At 44.4% G+C, this 16,688-nt stretch overlaps 1 protein-coding gene across 3 annotated transcripts in view; it reads right to left on the reverse strand.

The window, feature by feature from the left end:
• The window catches only part of clk2b (CDC-like kinase 2b), a 30,476-nt gene extending 14,210 nt beyond the window's left edge, over positions 1-16,266 (reverse strand). For 2 of the 3 annotated variants that reach the window (XR_013818005.1, XM_079836409.1), the window contains exons 1-3: positions 16,150-16,266; positions 11,895-12,079; positions 9,896-10,079 (exon numbers count right to left, since the gene is read on the reverse strand). Coding sequence is in view for 2 of the 3 variants with exons in the window: in XM_079836409.1 (XP_079692535.1) it covers positions 9,896-10,079; positions 11,895-12,079 (369 nt within the window). In the remaining variant the exon portion in view is untranslated. The remainder of the gene's footprint in view (positions 1-9,895; positions 10,080-11,894; positions 12,080-16,149) is intronic. The other variant, XM_079836410.1, reaches the window with a different exon arrangement.
• Positions 16,267-16,688: the final 422 nt, after the last annotated feature.

Below are 16,688 nucleotides of genomic sequence, written 5' to 3' on the forward strand. Positions count from 1 at the left end.
TCAGACACAAATGAAGATATTTTAGTGTAAATCTGATGCTCTGAAAGGCCTCCATTGGCTCAACTTTACACTCTCAAGACCCTTAAAAGACACTAAAGACTAAAGTTACAAAGTCCATCTCACTACAGCGGCTCTACAATAACTTTATGAATCGGCGAGAATAGTTTTTGTGCGCAAAAAACCCCTAAATAACGACTTATATAGTGATGACGATTTCAAAACACGGCATAATGAAGCTTCGAAGCGTTATGAATCAGTGAGTCCAATTTCTTCACAAAAAGAGTACATACTTTTAGGACGTAGTATAAGTAGGTGAATTGGGATGCAGCACCAGTGTAACACATCATATCTGGATTTTATTCATTAATATTATATTATTTTAGCTAATCAAATTAAAATTTAAATAAACCCTTCTCTTTTTTGGCAAACACACACAGAGCTGCACAACAAGTGTTAAAACTGTGTGATTATTCCTCTAAGTTAGTAATTATTGTATTGTTGTTATTATTAGTAGCATTACATTAAGACACACATTATACTGTACATTAGTAATGTATTTAGACATTACTTGAGTTTCTGTGTTTATGATATGATGGTAAAGTGAAGTTCTTGTCGTCATAGTAACACCGCGAGCGTCACGCATGCCTCAGTGTGTGTGTGTGTGTGTGTGTGTGTGAAATAAAACCATTCATTCATTCACACAGAACATGCAGGATTCATATTCATATAGTCTCTTCTTGTGGTGTAATACTCACAGACACTCGTCCATATCGTCATGTGATTTTTGATTTATTCATCCAAACATTCCCCGTTATACAGTAAATTGTGTTTTTATGACTGGATTCCGTCCATGTTTTCCACTTACATACACTCTAAAAAATGCTGGGACTGTGTTAAAAACAACCCACATTGGGTTGAAAATGGACAAACCCAGCAATTAAGGCCTGTACACACCGGGACGAATATCGCGCGCGCTTATCGCCTGCGTTTTTCGTGTCGTTTTTCGGCGCGTCTTGAGTGTTCACACCCAAGCGATTTTCACTGGCGCTGCGCCGAGTGAGCGTGCACATTCAGTCGATGCGCTCCCGGTACACAAGATGGTGCTGCGGCACTTTAAGCCTCTGACACTCGCTTGTCACACAGAAGGAGAAGAGAGACAGTATTTACGTGCTTGCCAAAACCACAGACACATTATGTATATGGACAAAACCATTCACACACTTTTTGCTAACTGGCAAGCAGCATTAGCAGTTCATCTTCTTCTTTGTCTTCTTACTACTTCTTCGTCGTATCAATGTGTGCTCGGCAAGACCGTTTAGTGCTCGAGCGCCACCAAGTCGTGTTTTACTGTCACTTCAGCAGCTCCAGGCACGTGAACAAAAGCGCCGATCTCATTGGTCGGACAGTTTTTTACGCGCCGCGTCAAAATAAAAAAACGAACCCGAGGCGGTTTTTTAAAATGACGCTTTTACGCCTGGCGTTTTGCGCATCGTTGTGAACACTCACATTGACGCCCATTGTTTAGTCCCGAGGCGTTAAAAGTCGGCGATAAACGCATGTGAAAATCGTCCCGGTGTGAACAGGCCTTTAGGTTGTTCTCCAACCCAACCTCTGGGTTAAAACTAGGGATGCACCGAATAGAGACAATTACCCAGAGTCGCTGTTACAAGGTGAGGATTGAGGTAGGCCTGCTATCTTTATTTGATAAAACTATTCCGGTTCTTCAAAGCTTCAAACGGATTTAGTGTATTTTCATTTTATCTTAATTTGGTAATTAAAGGGTTAGTTCACCCAAAAATGAAAATTCTGTCATTAATGACTGAGCCTCATGTGGTTGGACACCCGTCAGACCTCCGTTCATCTTCAGACACAAATGAAGATATTTTAGTGTAAATCTGATGCTCTGAAAGGCCTCCATTGGCTCAACTTTACACTCTCAAGACCCTTAAAAGACACTAAAGACGTCGTTACAAAGTCCATCTCTCTACAGCGGCTCTACAATAACTTTATGAAGAGACGAGAATAGTTTTTGTGCGCAAAAAAACCCTAAATAACGACTTATATAATGATGATATAATATATAATGATATAGTCATAACGCTTCGAAGCTTCATGAGGCCGTGTTTTGAAATCGTCATCACTATATAAGTCGTTATTTAGGGGTTTTTTGCGCACAAAAACTATTGTCGCCGATTCATAAAGTTATTGTAGAGCCGCTGTAGTGAGATGGACTTTGTAACGACGTCTTTAGTGTCTTTTAAGGGTCTTGAGAGTGTAAAGTTGAGCCAATGGAGGCCTTTCAGAGCATCAGATTTACACTAAAATATCTTCATTTGTGTCTGAAGATGAACGGAGGTCTGACGGGTGTCCAACCACATGAGGGTCAGTCATTAATGACACAATTTACATTTTTGGGTGAACTAACCCTTTAAGTGAAAAATATTTAGTGTAGGCCTATTAATGTTATTCTTTTATTTATATTTGATCTGATCTGTGCTGCTGTCTGCAAACCCCTGAATAAAGTGTCTTTTTAACGGCTCACACACACTCGTCAATCGTATTTTTATTTAATGCCAATTCAATATTATAATCTTATCAGTTAACGGTTAATAATCGGATAATGAGCAGCGGTTGTCGTTGGGAAAATGAACCGAATGAGCATCTACAGCAGTGTGTTTATAATTTTTATTTTATTTAAGAATAGGCAACATTATGCCAGGATGACTGTAGCTGAAGATGCTGCATTGGCTGCTGTCTGTAGATTCCCTCATGTATTCTCTCAGATGTTTATACTCAGATGTTTTAACAGCGGCTGTTGTTTAGGGTCCTTGCCACCACGAGACAAATCGGCATTGCAAACTGAACATGTGCTCGACTGTAATCGCCTTCTTTTGACTGAGAGCACTGCCAAACACCACGAGTTCTGCTCACAAGCTCCATTTACACTTTCTCACAGCGACTGCAGCCGAACGCTCCAGCTAAACACCATCCCATAATCAACAGCGGCGTCATTACATTCGACCAGCGGAGGCCTGTAGTGCAAGCCTAGGGTTCGGCTCAGTGGAACAAAACTCTAAGGTTCAGCAGAAACCGAACCCCGTCAAAAAGCCCAATATTCAGCCGAACCGAACCCGAAATCTGGATTCGGTGCATCCCTAGTTAAAACAGCCCATCCGCTGGGCTAAAACAGTCAATTCGTTGGGCTAAAACAGCCAATTCGCTGGGCTAAAACAGCCCAACCGCTGGGCTAAAACAGCCAATTCGCTGGGCTAAAACAGCCCAACCGCTGGGCTAAAACCGCCCAACCGCTGGGCTAAAACCGCCCAACCGCTGGGCTAAAACAGCCCAAACGCTGGGCTAAAACAGCCCAACCGATGGGCTAAAACAACCCATTTGCTTGGCTAAAACAGCCCAACCGCTGGGCTAAAACAACCCAACCGCTGGGCTAAAACAGCCCAACCGCTGAGCTAAAACAGCCCAACCGCTGAGCTAAAACAGCCCAACCGCTGAGCTAAAACAGCCCAACCGCTGAGCTAAAACAGCCCAACCGCTGAGCTAAAACAGCCCAACCGCTGGGCTAAAACAGCCCAACCGCTGAGCTAAAACAGCCCAACCGCTGAGCTAAAACAGCCCAACCGCTGGGCTAAAACAGCCAATTCGCTGAGCTAAAACAGCCCAACCGCTGAGCTAAAACAGCCCAACCGCTGAGCTAAAACAGCCCAACCGCTGAGCTAAAACAGCCAATTCGCTGAGCTAAAACAGCCAATTCGCTGAGCTAAAACAGCCCAACCGCTGAGCTAAAACAGCCCAACCGCTGAGCTAAAACAGCCCAACCGCTGAGCTAAAACAGCCCAACCGCTGGGCTAAAACAGCCCAACCGCTGGGCTAAAACAGCCAATTCGCTGAGCTAAAACAACCCATTTGCTTGGCTAAAACAGCCCAACCGCTGAGCTAAAACAGCCCAACCGCTGAGCTAAAACAGCCCAACCGCTGAGCTAAAACAGCCCAACCGCTGAGCTAAAACAGCCCAACCGCTGGGCTAAAACAGCCCAACCGCTGGGCTAAAACAGCCAATTCGCTGAGCTAAAACAACCCATTTGCTTGGCTAAAACAGCCCAACCGCTGAGCTAAAACAGCCCAACCGCTGAGCTAAAACAGCCCAACCGCTGAGCTAAAACAGCCCAACCGCTGAGCTAAAACAGCCCAAACGCTGGGCTAAAACAGCCCAACCGCTGGGCTAAAACCACCCAAGAGATCAGTAAGACGTGACACTGAACAGCCAGTCACTGATCCTGTGGAAAACCGTCTGATTTCCAACCCCTGGCCAGTTGACCGGTTGATGTTGACCGGTTGATGTTGACCGGTTGATGTTGACCGGTTGATGTTGACCGGTTGATGTTGACCGGTTGATGTTGACCGGTTGATGTTGACCGGTTGATCGGTGCATCTCTGCGATGATCCATTCGCTCTCCGGAAACACTGACAGACATGCATGCTGTAGTTCAGAGATCTCCACTGAGATATGAAAGAGTAATGAAATTAAATTCCTCAAATGATAACAATCTCGCACAGAAATCAAAACTACAGTTGTAATAACGGGTCAGTCTAACCATAACACACCATTAGCTTTCATCAACTACAACCAGAACAACATTTCCAGACTCTCAGACACACAAAACTGGACTAAACCAACACAAGGCGAGACAACTGAGCATTCTGGGTATTTAAAGTTTACGGTCTACTGTCGATCATCACACACAGTAGTTAGACTCGTCCCTCAGTGTGTGTGTGTGTGTGTGTGTATAAATGAACGCTGATGTACTCGTGCATTCATCAGAAGAAACGAGCAGCTGAACTAACGCTAGTTTAACTCAACATTACACGTGAAGGTTTGAGATCATGAGGCTGTGTGTGTCTCTTTAATTGGACACCTCGTCTGTCTTAATCAAGAACACGACACACACACGACGAGCCCAGCGGACACTTGAGAATGAGGTCAAGCACGCACACACACACACACACACACACACACACACAGGTTTGACATTATACTGATATGAATGATCAACTAACACACACTAACAGGAAAGCACACTCGTGTTCAGAGCTCGTCTGTGCATTATAATGACAACTAACACAGCAAAAACATCACTTTAATATACAACACACACTTCAATATATAATGTTGACCTTTGAGGGCGTCACTAAAGAAGGTTTTATCAGGTTTGCTCACTGCTGGAGAACAGTTCGCACCCAAAACACAGCGCACACACACACACACACACACACACACACACACACACACACACACAGCGTGAAGGATACTCACACACAGGCAGAGGCAGTCCAAGAAGCTCTTAAACACTGAGTAAAACTCAGTTTTACCCATAACTTCAGTAAAATACACACATTTACACCTGACAGAGAGAGAGAGAGAGAGAGAGAGAGAGAGAGAGGAGAGAGAGAGCGAGAGAGAGAGAGGAGACAGGAGAGAGAGAGAGAGAGAGAGAGAGAGAGAGAGAGAGAGAGAGAGAGAGAGAGAGAGAGAGAGAGAGAGAGAGAGAGAGAGAGAAGGAACGTATAGGAACAGGAGAACATCTTCAAGAAGGAGAAATGTGTGTGTGTGTGTGTAAGAGAGATGAGACTTGAGCTAATTTTAAATGCTCCTGACGGGCCCCAGGGGAAATCCTGAGACCCACAGATCTCTCTCTCTCACACACACACACAAACACACACACACACACACACACACACACACACACACACACACACACACACACACACACACATCTGGTTCACTATCTTTCTGGGGACTCTCCATAGATGTAATGGTACTGTACAATCCGTATATCCGGAACACACCAGGCCAACGATCGGCCGTTTTCTGTGTGTTCTGCATCGTCGGACAACCTCTGGGCTAAAACCACCCAACCTCTGGGCTAAAACCACCCAACCTCTGGGCTAAAACCCCCAACCTCTGGGCTAAAACCACCCAACCTCTGGGCTAAAACCCCTCAACCTCTGGGCTAAAACCACCCAACCTCTGGGCTAAAACCACCCAACCTCTGGGCTAAAACCACCCAACCTCTGGGCTAAAACCACCCAACCTCTGGGCTAAAACCACCCAACCTCTGGGCTAAAACCCCTCAACCTCTGGGCTAAAACCACCCAACCTCTGGGCTAAAACCCCCCAACCTCTGGGCTAAAACCCCCCAACCTCTGGGCTAAAACCCCCCAACCTCTGGGCTAAAACCACCCAACCTCTGGGCTAAAACCCCCCAACCTCTGGGCTAAAACCCCCCAACCTCTGGGCTAAAACCACCCAACCTCTGGGCTAAAACCACCCAACCTCTGGGCTAAAACCACCCAACCTCTGGGCTAAAACCCCCCAACCTCTGGGCTAAAACCCCCCAACCTCTGGGCTAAAACCCCCCAACCTCTGGGCTAAAACCCCCCAACCTCTGGGCTAAAACCACCCAACCTCTGGGCTAAAACAACCCAACCTCTGGGCTAAAACCACCCAACCTCTGGGCTAAAACAACCCAACCTCTGGGCTAAAACCACCCAACCTCTGGGCTAAAACCACCCAACATCTGGGCTAAAACCACCCAACCTCTGGGCTAAAACCCCTCAACCTCTGGGCTAAAACCACCCAACCTCTGGGCTAAAACCCCTCAACCTCTGGGCTAAAACCACCCAACCTCTGGGCTAAAACCCCCCAACCTCTGGGCTAAAACAACCCAACCTCTGGGCTAAAACCACCCAACCTCTGGGCTAAAACCCCTCAACCTCTGGGCTAAAACCCCCCAACCTCTGGGCTAAAACCACCCAACCTCTGGGCTAAAACCACCCAACCTCTGGGCTACCACCCAAACACCCAACCTCTGGGCTAACCACCCAACCTCTGGGCTAAAACCACCCAACCTCTGGGCTAAAACCCCTCAACCTCTGGGCTAAAACCCCTCAACCTCTGGGCTCTGGGCTAAAACCACCCAACCTCTGGGCTAAAACCACCCAACCTCTGGGCTAAAACCCCTCAACCTCTGGGCTAAAACAACCCAACCTCTGGGCTAAAACCACCCAACCTCTGGGCTAAAACCCCTCAACCTCTGGGCTAAAACCACCCAACCTCTGGGCTAAAACCCCCCAACCTCTGGGCTAAAACCCCCCAACCTCTGGGCTAAAACCCCCCAACCTCTGGGCTAAAACCCCCCAACCTCTGGGCTAAAACCACCCAACCTCTGGGCTAAAACCCCCCAACCTCTGGGCTAAAACCCCCCAACCTCTGGGCTAAAACCACCCAACCTCTGGGCTAAAACCACCCAACCTCTGGGCTAAAACCACCCAACCTCTGGGCTAAAACCCCCCAACCTCTGGGCTAAAACCCCCCAACCTCTGGGCTAAAACCCCCCAACCTCTGGGCTAAAACCCCCCAACCTCTGGGCTAAAACCACCCAACCTCTGGGCTAAAACAACCCAACCTCTGGGCTAAAACCACCCAACCTCTGGGCTAAAACAACCCAACCTCTGGGCTAAAACCACCCAACCTCTGGGCTAAAACCACCCAACATCTGGGCTAAAACCACCCAACCTCTGGGCTAAAACCCCTCAACCTCTGGGCTAAAACCACCCAACCTCTGGGCTAAAACCCCTCAACCTCTGGGCTAAAACCACCCAACCTCTGGGCTAAAACCCCCCAACCTCTGGGCTAAAACAACCCAACCTCTGGGCTAAAACCACCCAACCTCTGGGCTAAAACCACCCAACCTCTGGGCTAAAACCACCCAACCTCTGGGCTAAAACCCCCCAACCTCTGGGCTAAAACCACCCAACCTCTGGGCTAAAACCACCCAACCTCTGGGCTAAAACCACCCAACCTCTGGGCTAAAACCCCTCAACCTCTGGGCTAAAACCCCTCAACCTCTGGGCTAAAACCCCTCAACCTCTGGGCTAAAACCCCCCAACCTCTGGGCTAAAACCACCCAACCTCTGGGCTAAAACCACCCAACCTCTGGGCTACCACCCAAACACCCAACCTCTGGGCTAACCACCCAACCTCTGGGCTAAAACCACCCAACCTCTGGGCTAAAACCCCTCAACCTCTGGGCTAAAACCCCTCAACCTCTGGGCTCTGGGCTAAAACCACCCAACCTCTGGGCTAAAACCACCCAACCTCTGGGCTAAAACCCCTCAACCTCTGGGCTAAAACAACCCAACCTCTGGGCTAAAACCACCCAACCTCTGGGCTAAAACCCCTCAACCTCTGGGCTAAAACAACCCAACCTCTGGGCTAAAACCACCCAACCTCTGGGCTAAAACCCCTCAACCTCTGGGCTAAAACCCCTCAACCTCTGGGCTCTGGGCTAAAACCACCCAACCTCTGGGCTAAAACCCCTCAACCTCTGGGCTAAAACCCCTCAACCTCTGGGCTAAAACAACCCAACCTCTGGGCTAAAACCACCCAACCTCTGGGCTAAAACCCCTCAACCTCTGGGCTAAAACAACCCAACCTCTGGGCTAAAACCACCCAACCTCTGGGCTAAAACCACCCAACCGCTGGGATAAAACAACCCAACCTCTGGGCTAAAACCACCCAACCTCTGGGATAAAACAACCCAACCGCTGGACTAAAACCCCCCAACCTCTGGGCTAAAACCACCCAACCTCTGGGCTAAAACCCCCCAACCTCTGGGCTAAAACCCCCCAACCTCTGGGCTAAAACAACCCAACCTCTGGGCTAAAACCACCCAACCTCTGGGCTAAAACCCCCCAACCTCTGGGCTAAAACCCCCCAACCTCTGGGCTAAAACCACCCAACCTCTGGGCTAAAACCACCCAACCTCTGGGCTAAAACAACCCAACCTCTGGGCTAAAACCACCCAACCTCTGGGCTAAAATAACCCAACCTCTGGGCTAAAACTACCCAACCTCTGGGATAAAACAACCCAACCTCTGGGCTAAAACCACCCAACCTCTGGGCTAAAAAACCACCCAACCTCTGGGCTAAAACAACCCAACCTCTGGGCTAAAACCACCCAACCTCTGGGATAAAACAACCCAACCTCTGGGCTAAAACAACCCAACCTCTGGGCTAAAACCATCCAACCTCTGGGCTAAAACCACCCAACCTCTGGGCTAAAACCACCCAACCTCTGGGCTAAAACCCCCCAACCTCTGGGTTAAAACCACCCAACCTCTGGGCTAAAACCACCCAACCTCTGGGCTAAAATAACCCAACCTCTGGGCTAAAACTACCCAACCTCTGGGATAAAACAACCCAACCTCTGGGCTAAAACCACCCAACCTCTGGGCTAAAAAACCACCCAACCTCTGGGCTAAAACAACCCAACCTCTGGGCTAAAACCACCCAACCTCTGGGATAAAACAACCCAACCTCTGGGCTAAAACAACCCAACCTCTGGGCTAAAACCATCCAACCTCTGGGCTAAAACCACCCAACCGCTGGGCTAAAACCACCCAACCTCTGGGCTAAAACCCCCCAACCTCTGGGCTAAAACCACCCAACCTCTGGGCTAAAACAACCCAACCTCTGGGCTAAAACCACCCAACCACTCGTCGGACACATCAGGGTTTTTTGGGCCGACTCAAAATGCAGATTCGCGTCTGGCCGTCGATGAGAGAGATTGGCTCTGATTGGCTGTTCAGTTTAGTGAACGAATCAGTGCGCAAGAATAAGAGCAGAACAGCGCCACAGACAGAGGCGGTTCTAATGTTACGGGACAATGCGGCGACTTAAGTTGTGTTCGCAATACATGTAACACACACATAAATGAAAAACGGGATTGATTGGGACGGATGAGATGCCAACACACCACTGAAGCGCGAGCGCAGGGTCATGTGATCGGAGTGTGTGATGAGTGCAGGTGTGACTCACGGATGAGAAGGAGCGGCTCTGGCTGTAGGAGCGGGTTCTGGAGCGGGTTCTGGTTCTGCGGTGTCTGCGGCGGCCGCCCCTCTCCTCCGGCCGGCCGAGGTCCGCATGTCGGAAGAAGCCATCGGAGTAGAACTGCTCCCGCTCGCCCCGACAGTAGCGCCGGTCGGCGGGCGGCTTCTCACAGCTGGAACACACACACACACACACACACACACACACCTCAGACATGTGCATCTGTGAAGACCCAGGGCTCGACATTAACACTTGTCCGGGACAAGTGGATTTTTTGAAGGGGCAAGTGAAAAATAATGTTACTTGACGGACAAGTATCCTGAGTAAAACATCAAAACAAAAACTAACCAGGGAATCCCCAAAGTGCAATAATGATTCTGCATCAGTGTAAGTGGAGATCGATAGTGGATAATAATATAAAACTAACTGATAAGGTTGAGCTGTTGAGGCTCGCGCAGCCTCTCGAGGAGAAAATCGAAAACATATGAGCGCCGCTCACACAGAGAAACTCAGTTACACGGTTAAAATTGTGTAGTTTTTATATTTATAACATATGATACAGTTAAGCAACATCACACTAACAAGAGTGTTGTTTTCCTGAATACCATCACGACTGAAAATAACACTGATTTCATACGCCAGTTCCATAAACAATTAATTAACATAAATCACTTACATTTTAGATGCAGTATGGACTGTTTTTGTTCTATTTCAGCAGCGAAAATAGTTCCAACAAATATCACAGCAGAACCGCAACGCATCTCACAGCATCAGTGTGTGTTAGTGAATGATTCAGTGTTTGAATGCCTGAATGAATCAGCCGTTTGACTGAATCGACTCAATGACTCGCTCATTAAGACGGTCACAGCGCCACCTACTGGTGGTTTAGTTTCATCTTTCCAACATTTCTTATTTGTATATTCAAAAATATTTCAAATAATCTCATAACATTATTTAATGCAGTTGTAATTTTTCAGTGTAAATGATTTAATTTGATTGGTAATAGCCTATAGTGTCTTATTCTAATTTAATTTATAGATCAAATTTAAGAATATAAAAGGAAAGCTGAAGCATAGCCTATATTTAGGCCTAGTCCACATGTAAACGGGTATTTTTATAACCAGAGTTTTTCCTCCTCCGTTTTAAAAAACAATCGCGTCCACACAAGCACGATTTAAAAAAAATCTCCGTCCACATGAAAACGCAAAACTGCGCTATGATTGGCTGCTTGATTTCCACATGGGTCCCATCCACTGCACTGAGGGATGCCATGGGCTCAGTGAAACCCTTCTACAAGTTTACTTTGGAATCAGTGACAGGTAACTGTATATACACAGGGGCAGGGCTCAAGTGGACTGAAGCTTCACACACTTGCCTTACTATGTTGTATTTTTGTATTCTGGCGCCTCTGTTCTGCAATACAATGAGATAACTGCGCATGTATCTGTATATATGTAATAAGCGCTGTTAGCAGAGTTATTAAAAGTTACGTCCGCCATTGCATAGTCCGAATTGGCGCTTATTCAAAACCGAAAGTAAAATGTGCACGGCCGCACAGAGCGTGCATTGTTTACCTCCGCGCTACGCTGACTGCGCGCATTTATTTTTGCAGCGCGCACCGAGTATAAACAAGGCTTTACGGACGAACTGTTATTCATTCATGGCGTGCATTTCAATCATAGACTGATCAATGCTTGATCAGTGCCCTGACTACTGAACTAGAGAACTGATTGAGACGCACCCATGGCCTCACAGAGCGCGCATTTACAGACGAGCTTCATTCACGGTGTGCGCGCACTGGCGCGTTTTCAGTTCAGAGCGGTCGTGTGCATGTTACTTTCGGTTAGATAGAATTAGTGATTTAAAAGCCTCCGCCGGTGATACCGGTATTACCGGTGTTGTCACACATCAATGAACCAGTGGGGAAATTTCCTCAGCGTCATATCCCTAATGTGGAGCCCTGAAGAGCTGGGCTGAGGAGCCGTACCTGCGTGAGTAACTCCCGTCCCTGCGGCGCCGCTCCCGGTGGCGTCTCCGGCTGCGCTCCGGCTGGCTCCCGGACGATGTGGAGCGGCTGCGCGTGCGGCGCCTTCGCCGGTGCCTTCCGTACCGAACGTGATGATCCCGGCTGCGGCTGCGCTCGGACGACGGGTACCGCCGAGAGTGAGGCATCTACACACACACACACACACACACACACACACCAGGGTTTCTGCAGGGTTCACCAAGTCAAATTTAAGACTTTTTAAAGGTCCTGTTCTTCGTGATCCCATTTTTCAAACTTTAGTTAGTGTGTAATGTTGCTGTTAGAGCATTTATAATACCTGTAAAATTATAAAGCTCAAAGTTCAATGCCAAGCGAGATATTTTATTTAACAGAAGTTCCCTTTCAAAGCCTACAGCTAACGGCTGGTTAGGACTACATCCTGGTATTTCCTGCTTTAATTACGTCAGTAGAGCAGTTTGTCGACTAACCTCCGCCCACAAGAACACGCGAAAAAGGGGGCGTGGTCTTGCTGCTCCCGCGTGGAGAAGAGGAAGTGTTGCGTTCGGTTGCGTTCGTATAGTTTGTTTGTTGCCATGTCGTCGAGACGCTGTTATTTTCATCCCGGAGTCAAGTCACCTTTGTTTGGCTTTCCCAGGGCCGCTGCACTTAGAGATCATTGAGCGCATGCATCCCGTTATGGTGAGAGGCGCGACCTTTCCGGTAACGTGCGCTCTGCGTGCGCTAAGCTGCTGTCGAATCACAACACGGGAACCGCTGGCCCAATCAGAACTCGTTACGTGTTTCTGAAGGAGGGACTTCATAGAACAGGGAAATCTTTCAAGCCGTTTTGAGGACAGTGAAAACAGCGGTATACAGATCAGTAAATTGTGTGAAAAATACTGTTTTTTTACACGCGAAACATGAACACATGTTATATTGCACACTGTAAACACAATCAAAGCTTCAAAAAAACACGAAAAACGGGACCTTTAAGACAATTATTAATTCAATTTAAGACCTATTTAAAGGAAATACAGTCACGAAATTAGTTGCAAAGTAAATTAATTTATTCAAATTGAACAAATCGATAAACTCTTATCGAAAAACTTGCACTTCCCCATAGCTCAATCTAGGGATGCAACAATACAGTTAGTCCACGGTTCAATACATACCTCGGTTTTTAACCACGGCTCTCAGTTCGGTTCTGATGGCTTGTCGGTTTTTTGCTATTCTATTTTAAGCGACAGGAACAGCAAGAGGTTAAGGAGAAAAAAATACTTTTTTTATTTCTTTATTTTACTTAAAATAATTTAAAAACCGTACTTAAACTTAAAACTTTACTTAAAAACAAAACCCTTTGTACACATTCCTAGTGTATTGTATAATATATAAATATATACAAAGATTTACAGCTGTACAGCAGCATTTAAGTATGAAATTTAATGAATAAATGTAAAAATAAAACACCACATAGACTTCACTTCACTATAAAATATACATTGATTCTTATTAAAGCTGCTGTATTAGTTTTTCAGTCAAGAGCAGTGAGTGATTTTCTCTTTGTCTTTTGTTGTTGTATTAACATTAAAGGGACAGTTCACTCAAAAATGAAAATTCTGTCATCGAGAAATGAATACAGGTTTGGAACAATATTAGAGTGAGTAAATAATGACAGAATTTTAGAGGTGAACTGTCCCTTTAAGGATCGCGTGTTCACTATAGGCTGCGCCGCTGTCAATTTAAGACCTGCGCTCATCTAATATACAGACACACACGATTTTACTTTCACTTTAGACATAACGACTGTGTTTATGTTAACCTTGTGTGTATTTGACAGTATTAGCGCAGTAAGACGACTACTTAGTTCAGTAATCACGTGTTTGACAGGCGTTTAGTGCGCGCGCTCGGAAAAGCGCATGTTTAACCGGTAAAACGCATGCAAATAATGAACTTTCGTGATTGTGAATAACTCTAGTGTTCTGTGAGTATAACTCTATCACTAACCTGTGATGTGAATGTATGTCGCGTTGTTCAGTACTGGGATGGAGGCAAATTATAGAATTTGTAGAAAAATAATTAATTAAATGCAAAACCGAAAAAAAACGCAATTCACAGGCGCGTATTGAACCCTGAATGCCGTACCGAACGGTTCAATATTATATTGAGTATTGTGGCATCCCTAGCTCAATCTCACCAGGATTTCATAATATTTATATTTTAATAATATATTTATGTGATTTTTGAGATCAAAATTACTGAATTTATGGTGGTAATTTCCAGAAATTTGCATAATTAGGATACATTTACTGTGTATTATATTAGATGCACAATAGTCACACATGACAATAGAACAAACCAAATGCATAAATCTTGCTTATTTTGGTATCTTGTCATTATTTTGCGGTGAAATGACAAATTATGCAGGATCTCAAAAAATGCATTGTTGATTTTTCATTGTATTTAGTAATCGCGGAAATGCGAAAACCTGGAAGACTATTAGCTGAAGAATAAAATCTATTTTATGTGTTTGTGTTCTATTTTATGTGTTTTATGTGTTTGATAACTCAATAATAACACGAAAGCTGATTAGCTGCAATATAAGTTACATATTGGTCTCATTTATAGTCGCAATACAGCGAATTATATTTGGACTAGCGAAAGAAAGAACTACAACACCACGGAATTAAAAAACAACACATTCTAAAGTGCTGCAGGATTTCAATGAGCATTAGAGATGTAGGAAAATTAAGACCTGTTTAAAATTATTTAAGACCTAGAACAGAATAATTCCATGAATTTAAGACTTTGTAAGGCCTAAAATTTTGATTTTGAAATTCTAGACTTTTTAAGACCCAGCGGAAACCCTGCACACACTTGAGCCTGGAGTGTGTGTTTCTCAAACATTAGGGATCAAGTACGTGCATGAAAACACCTTTAAGTTGCCAAACTCCTTGTACCAGTTTTACAAGTTGTCTCGCAAAAGTCAGTTGCGCAAAAACTTAAAATTGAATGAAAAGAGTAATCTATCTCTTTTTATATCTATCACTATTATACAACACAATATGTTTGTATATGTGTAGGTATGTTATGTGGATATAGGGGTATAATTATGTGTGTATGTAATATGTACATGTGTATATGTATATGCGTAGGTGTAGGCATATGTATGTTATTTAAAGGAAAGCAAGAATTAAAGGGGTAGGAGTACATACATTTTACTTCTTCCTACTCCTTTTCGCACATGAGATAGAAGCATGTTTAAACACGAAAGTAAGATACTTTGCTGTTTTCTTTTTAAATTTATTTTTCTTCTTTTAAAATGTTTGAACATTATAGTATTTTATTTTTTCTTCTCTCATGTTCGAAATAAAGATAAAATAAAATTTAAAAAAAACAATAGAAACTTGCATATAACAACATAAATGTACAACTTTAAATACAAGTTTCTGAAGGATCATGTTTAAAAATCTTAATATTTCACCTTTTTGATTGGTACTGTAAATATGTATACACACACACACACACACACACACACACACACACACATATGTAATAAAATGCATACACACAAACATATCCATACATTTAATATTAATAATATTAATCTAAATAATAAAGAAAAGATAAATAAACAAACGTTCAAACCCTACAATTTCCAACAATATCTGGCGTTCTTATGTTAATCAATCATCTTAATGTATATGTATATATATATGTGTGTGTGTGTGTGTGTGTGAAGGTTCTTGATAATTTTGTCTTAATATGTATAAAGAATTTAGCAAAAATGAACATAGTCAGGCTAGCTCTTTAAAACATGTTTTTGTTTACGCTGCTGACCCATCTGAAATCCAGTCAACGTGATTATTACTATTATTATTACTATTGTTATTAAACTTAAAGATGTGATGATGAACAGAATGACAGAATCTCTTCTTTTGTGTCTCTGAGGAGAAAGTCAGTCAGGTTTTGAAGTACGACATGATTTTTATGTTAGTGCGTATGCTATACATACTATAAAAACACATGAGTTGTATGTTAGTATATATACTGTATATATATGTGTGTGTGTGTGTGTTATTATAGTAATATGTATGTATGTGTGTGTGTGTGTTTATATAACAGCTGATTTCTCCTCAGTAGCGGTTAGCCCGTCGAGCTAACGGCGCCAAACATCCACAGATTAACCCGCCACTGCGACCTTCCGTCCCTCAGGCCGGTCAGCCGCGCACATCATCAATATAATAACGATATTTACCGCTTTAGCAGCGACGCCCGTGCGTTTATCCCACAGAAAATCCGTCCTGCCGTTATTTTACCGCTCTGAGAATCCTCGCGCGCAACTTCCGGTGATGAGCTCCGCGCGCGCACACGCACTTTCACTAAATCAAAGTGCGCGTTCAGGAGACGGGACAAATAAATAATTATGTGGAAAAGTGCATAAATATATACGTTCAGATTTTAAAGCAAGGTTTTCTAGTTAACTAATAGGCTAATAATTCCTTTGAAGTGTTGAAGTGCCAGATATTGCAGATCACCCTCAAAGATCATCAAACCAACGGCTGGGAATTAAATAATATAACACATAAAGTGTATGCGATCTCATATATGAGAATATATATATATATATGAAGAAACCCATGATGACCTAAAACACAAGAGCATCTGTTCCCTAAACTCTGTCACGATCAACAACAACACTATGAATGTCAGTTTTATTGAGAAGAGAATATCCCACTATTCTCTCTATTCCGAGTTTATTTCTCCCTCTTCCCAATTATTTATCCATATTCCAAG

This window comes from Gobio gobio (assembly GCF_949357685.1).
Source record: "Gobio gobio genome assembly, chromosome: 15".
In the NCBI taxonomy this organism is placed as follows: Eukaryota; Metazoa; Chordata; class Actinopteri; order Cypriniformes; family Gobionidae; genus Gobio; species Gobio gobio.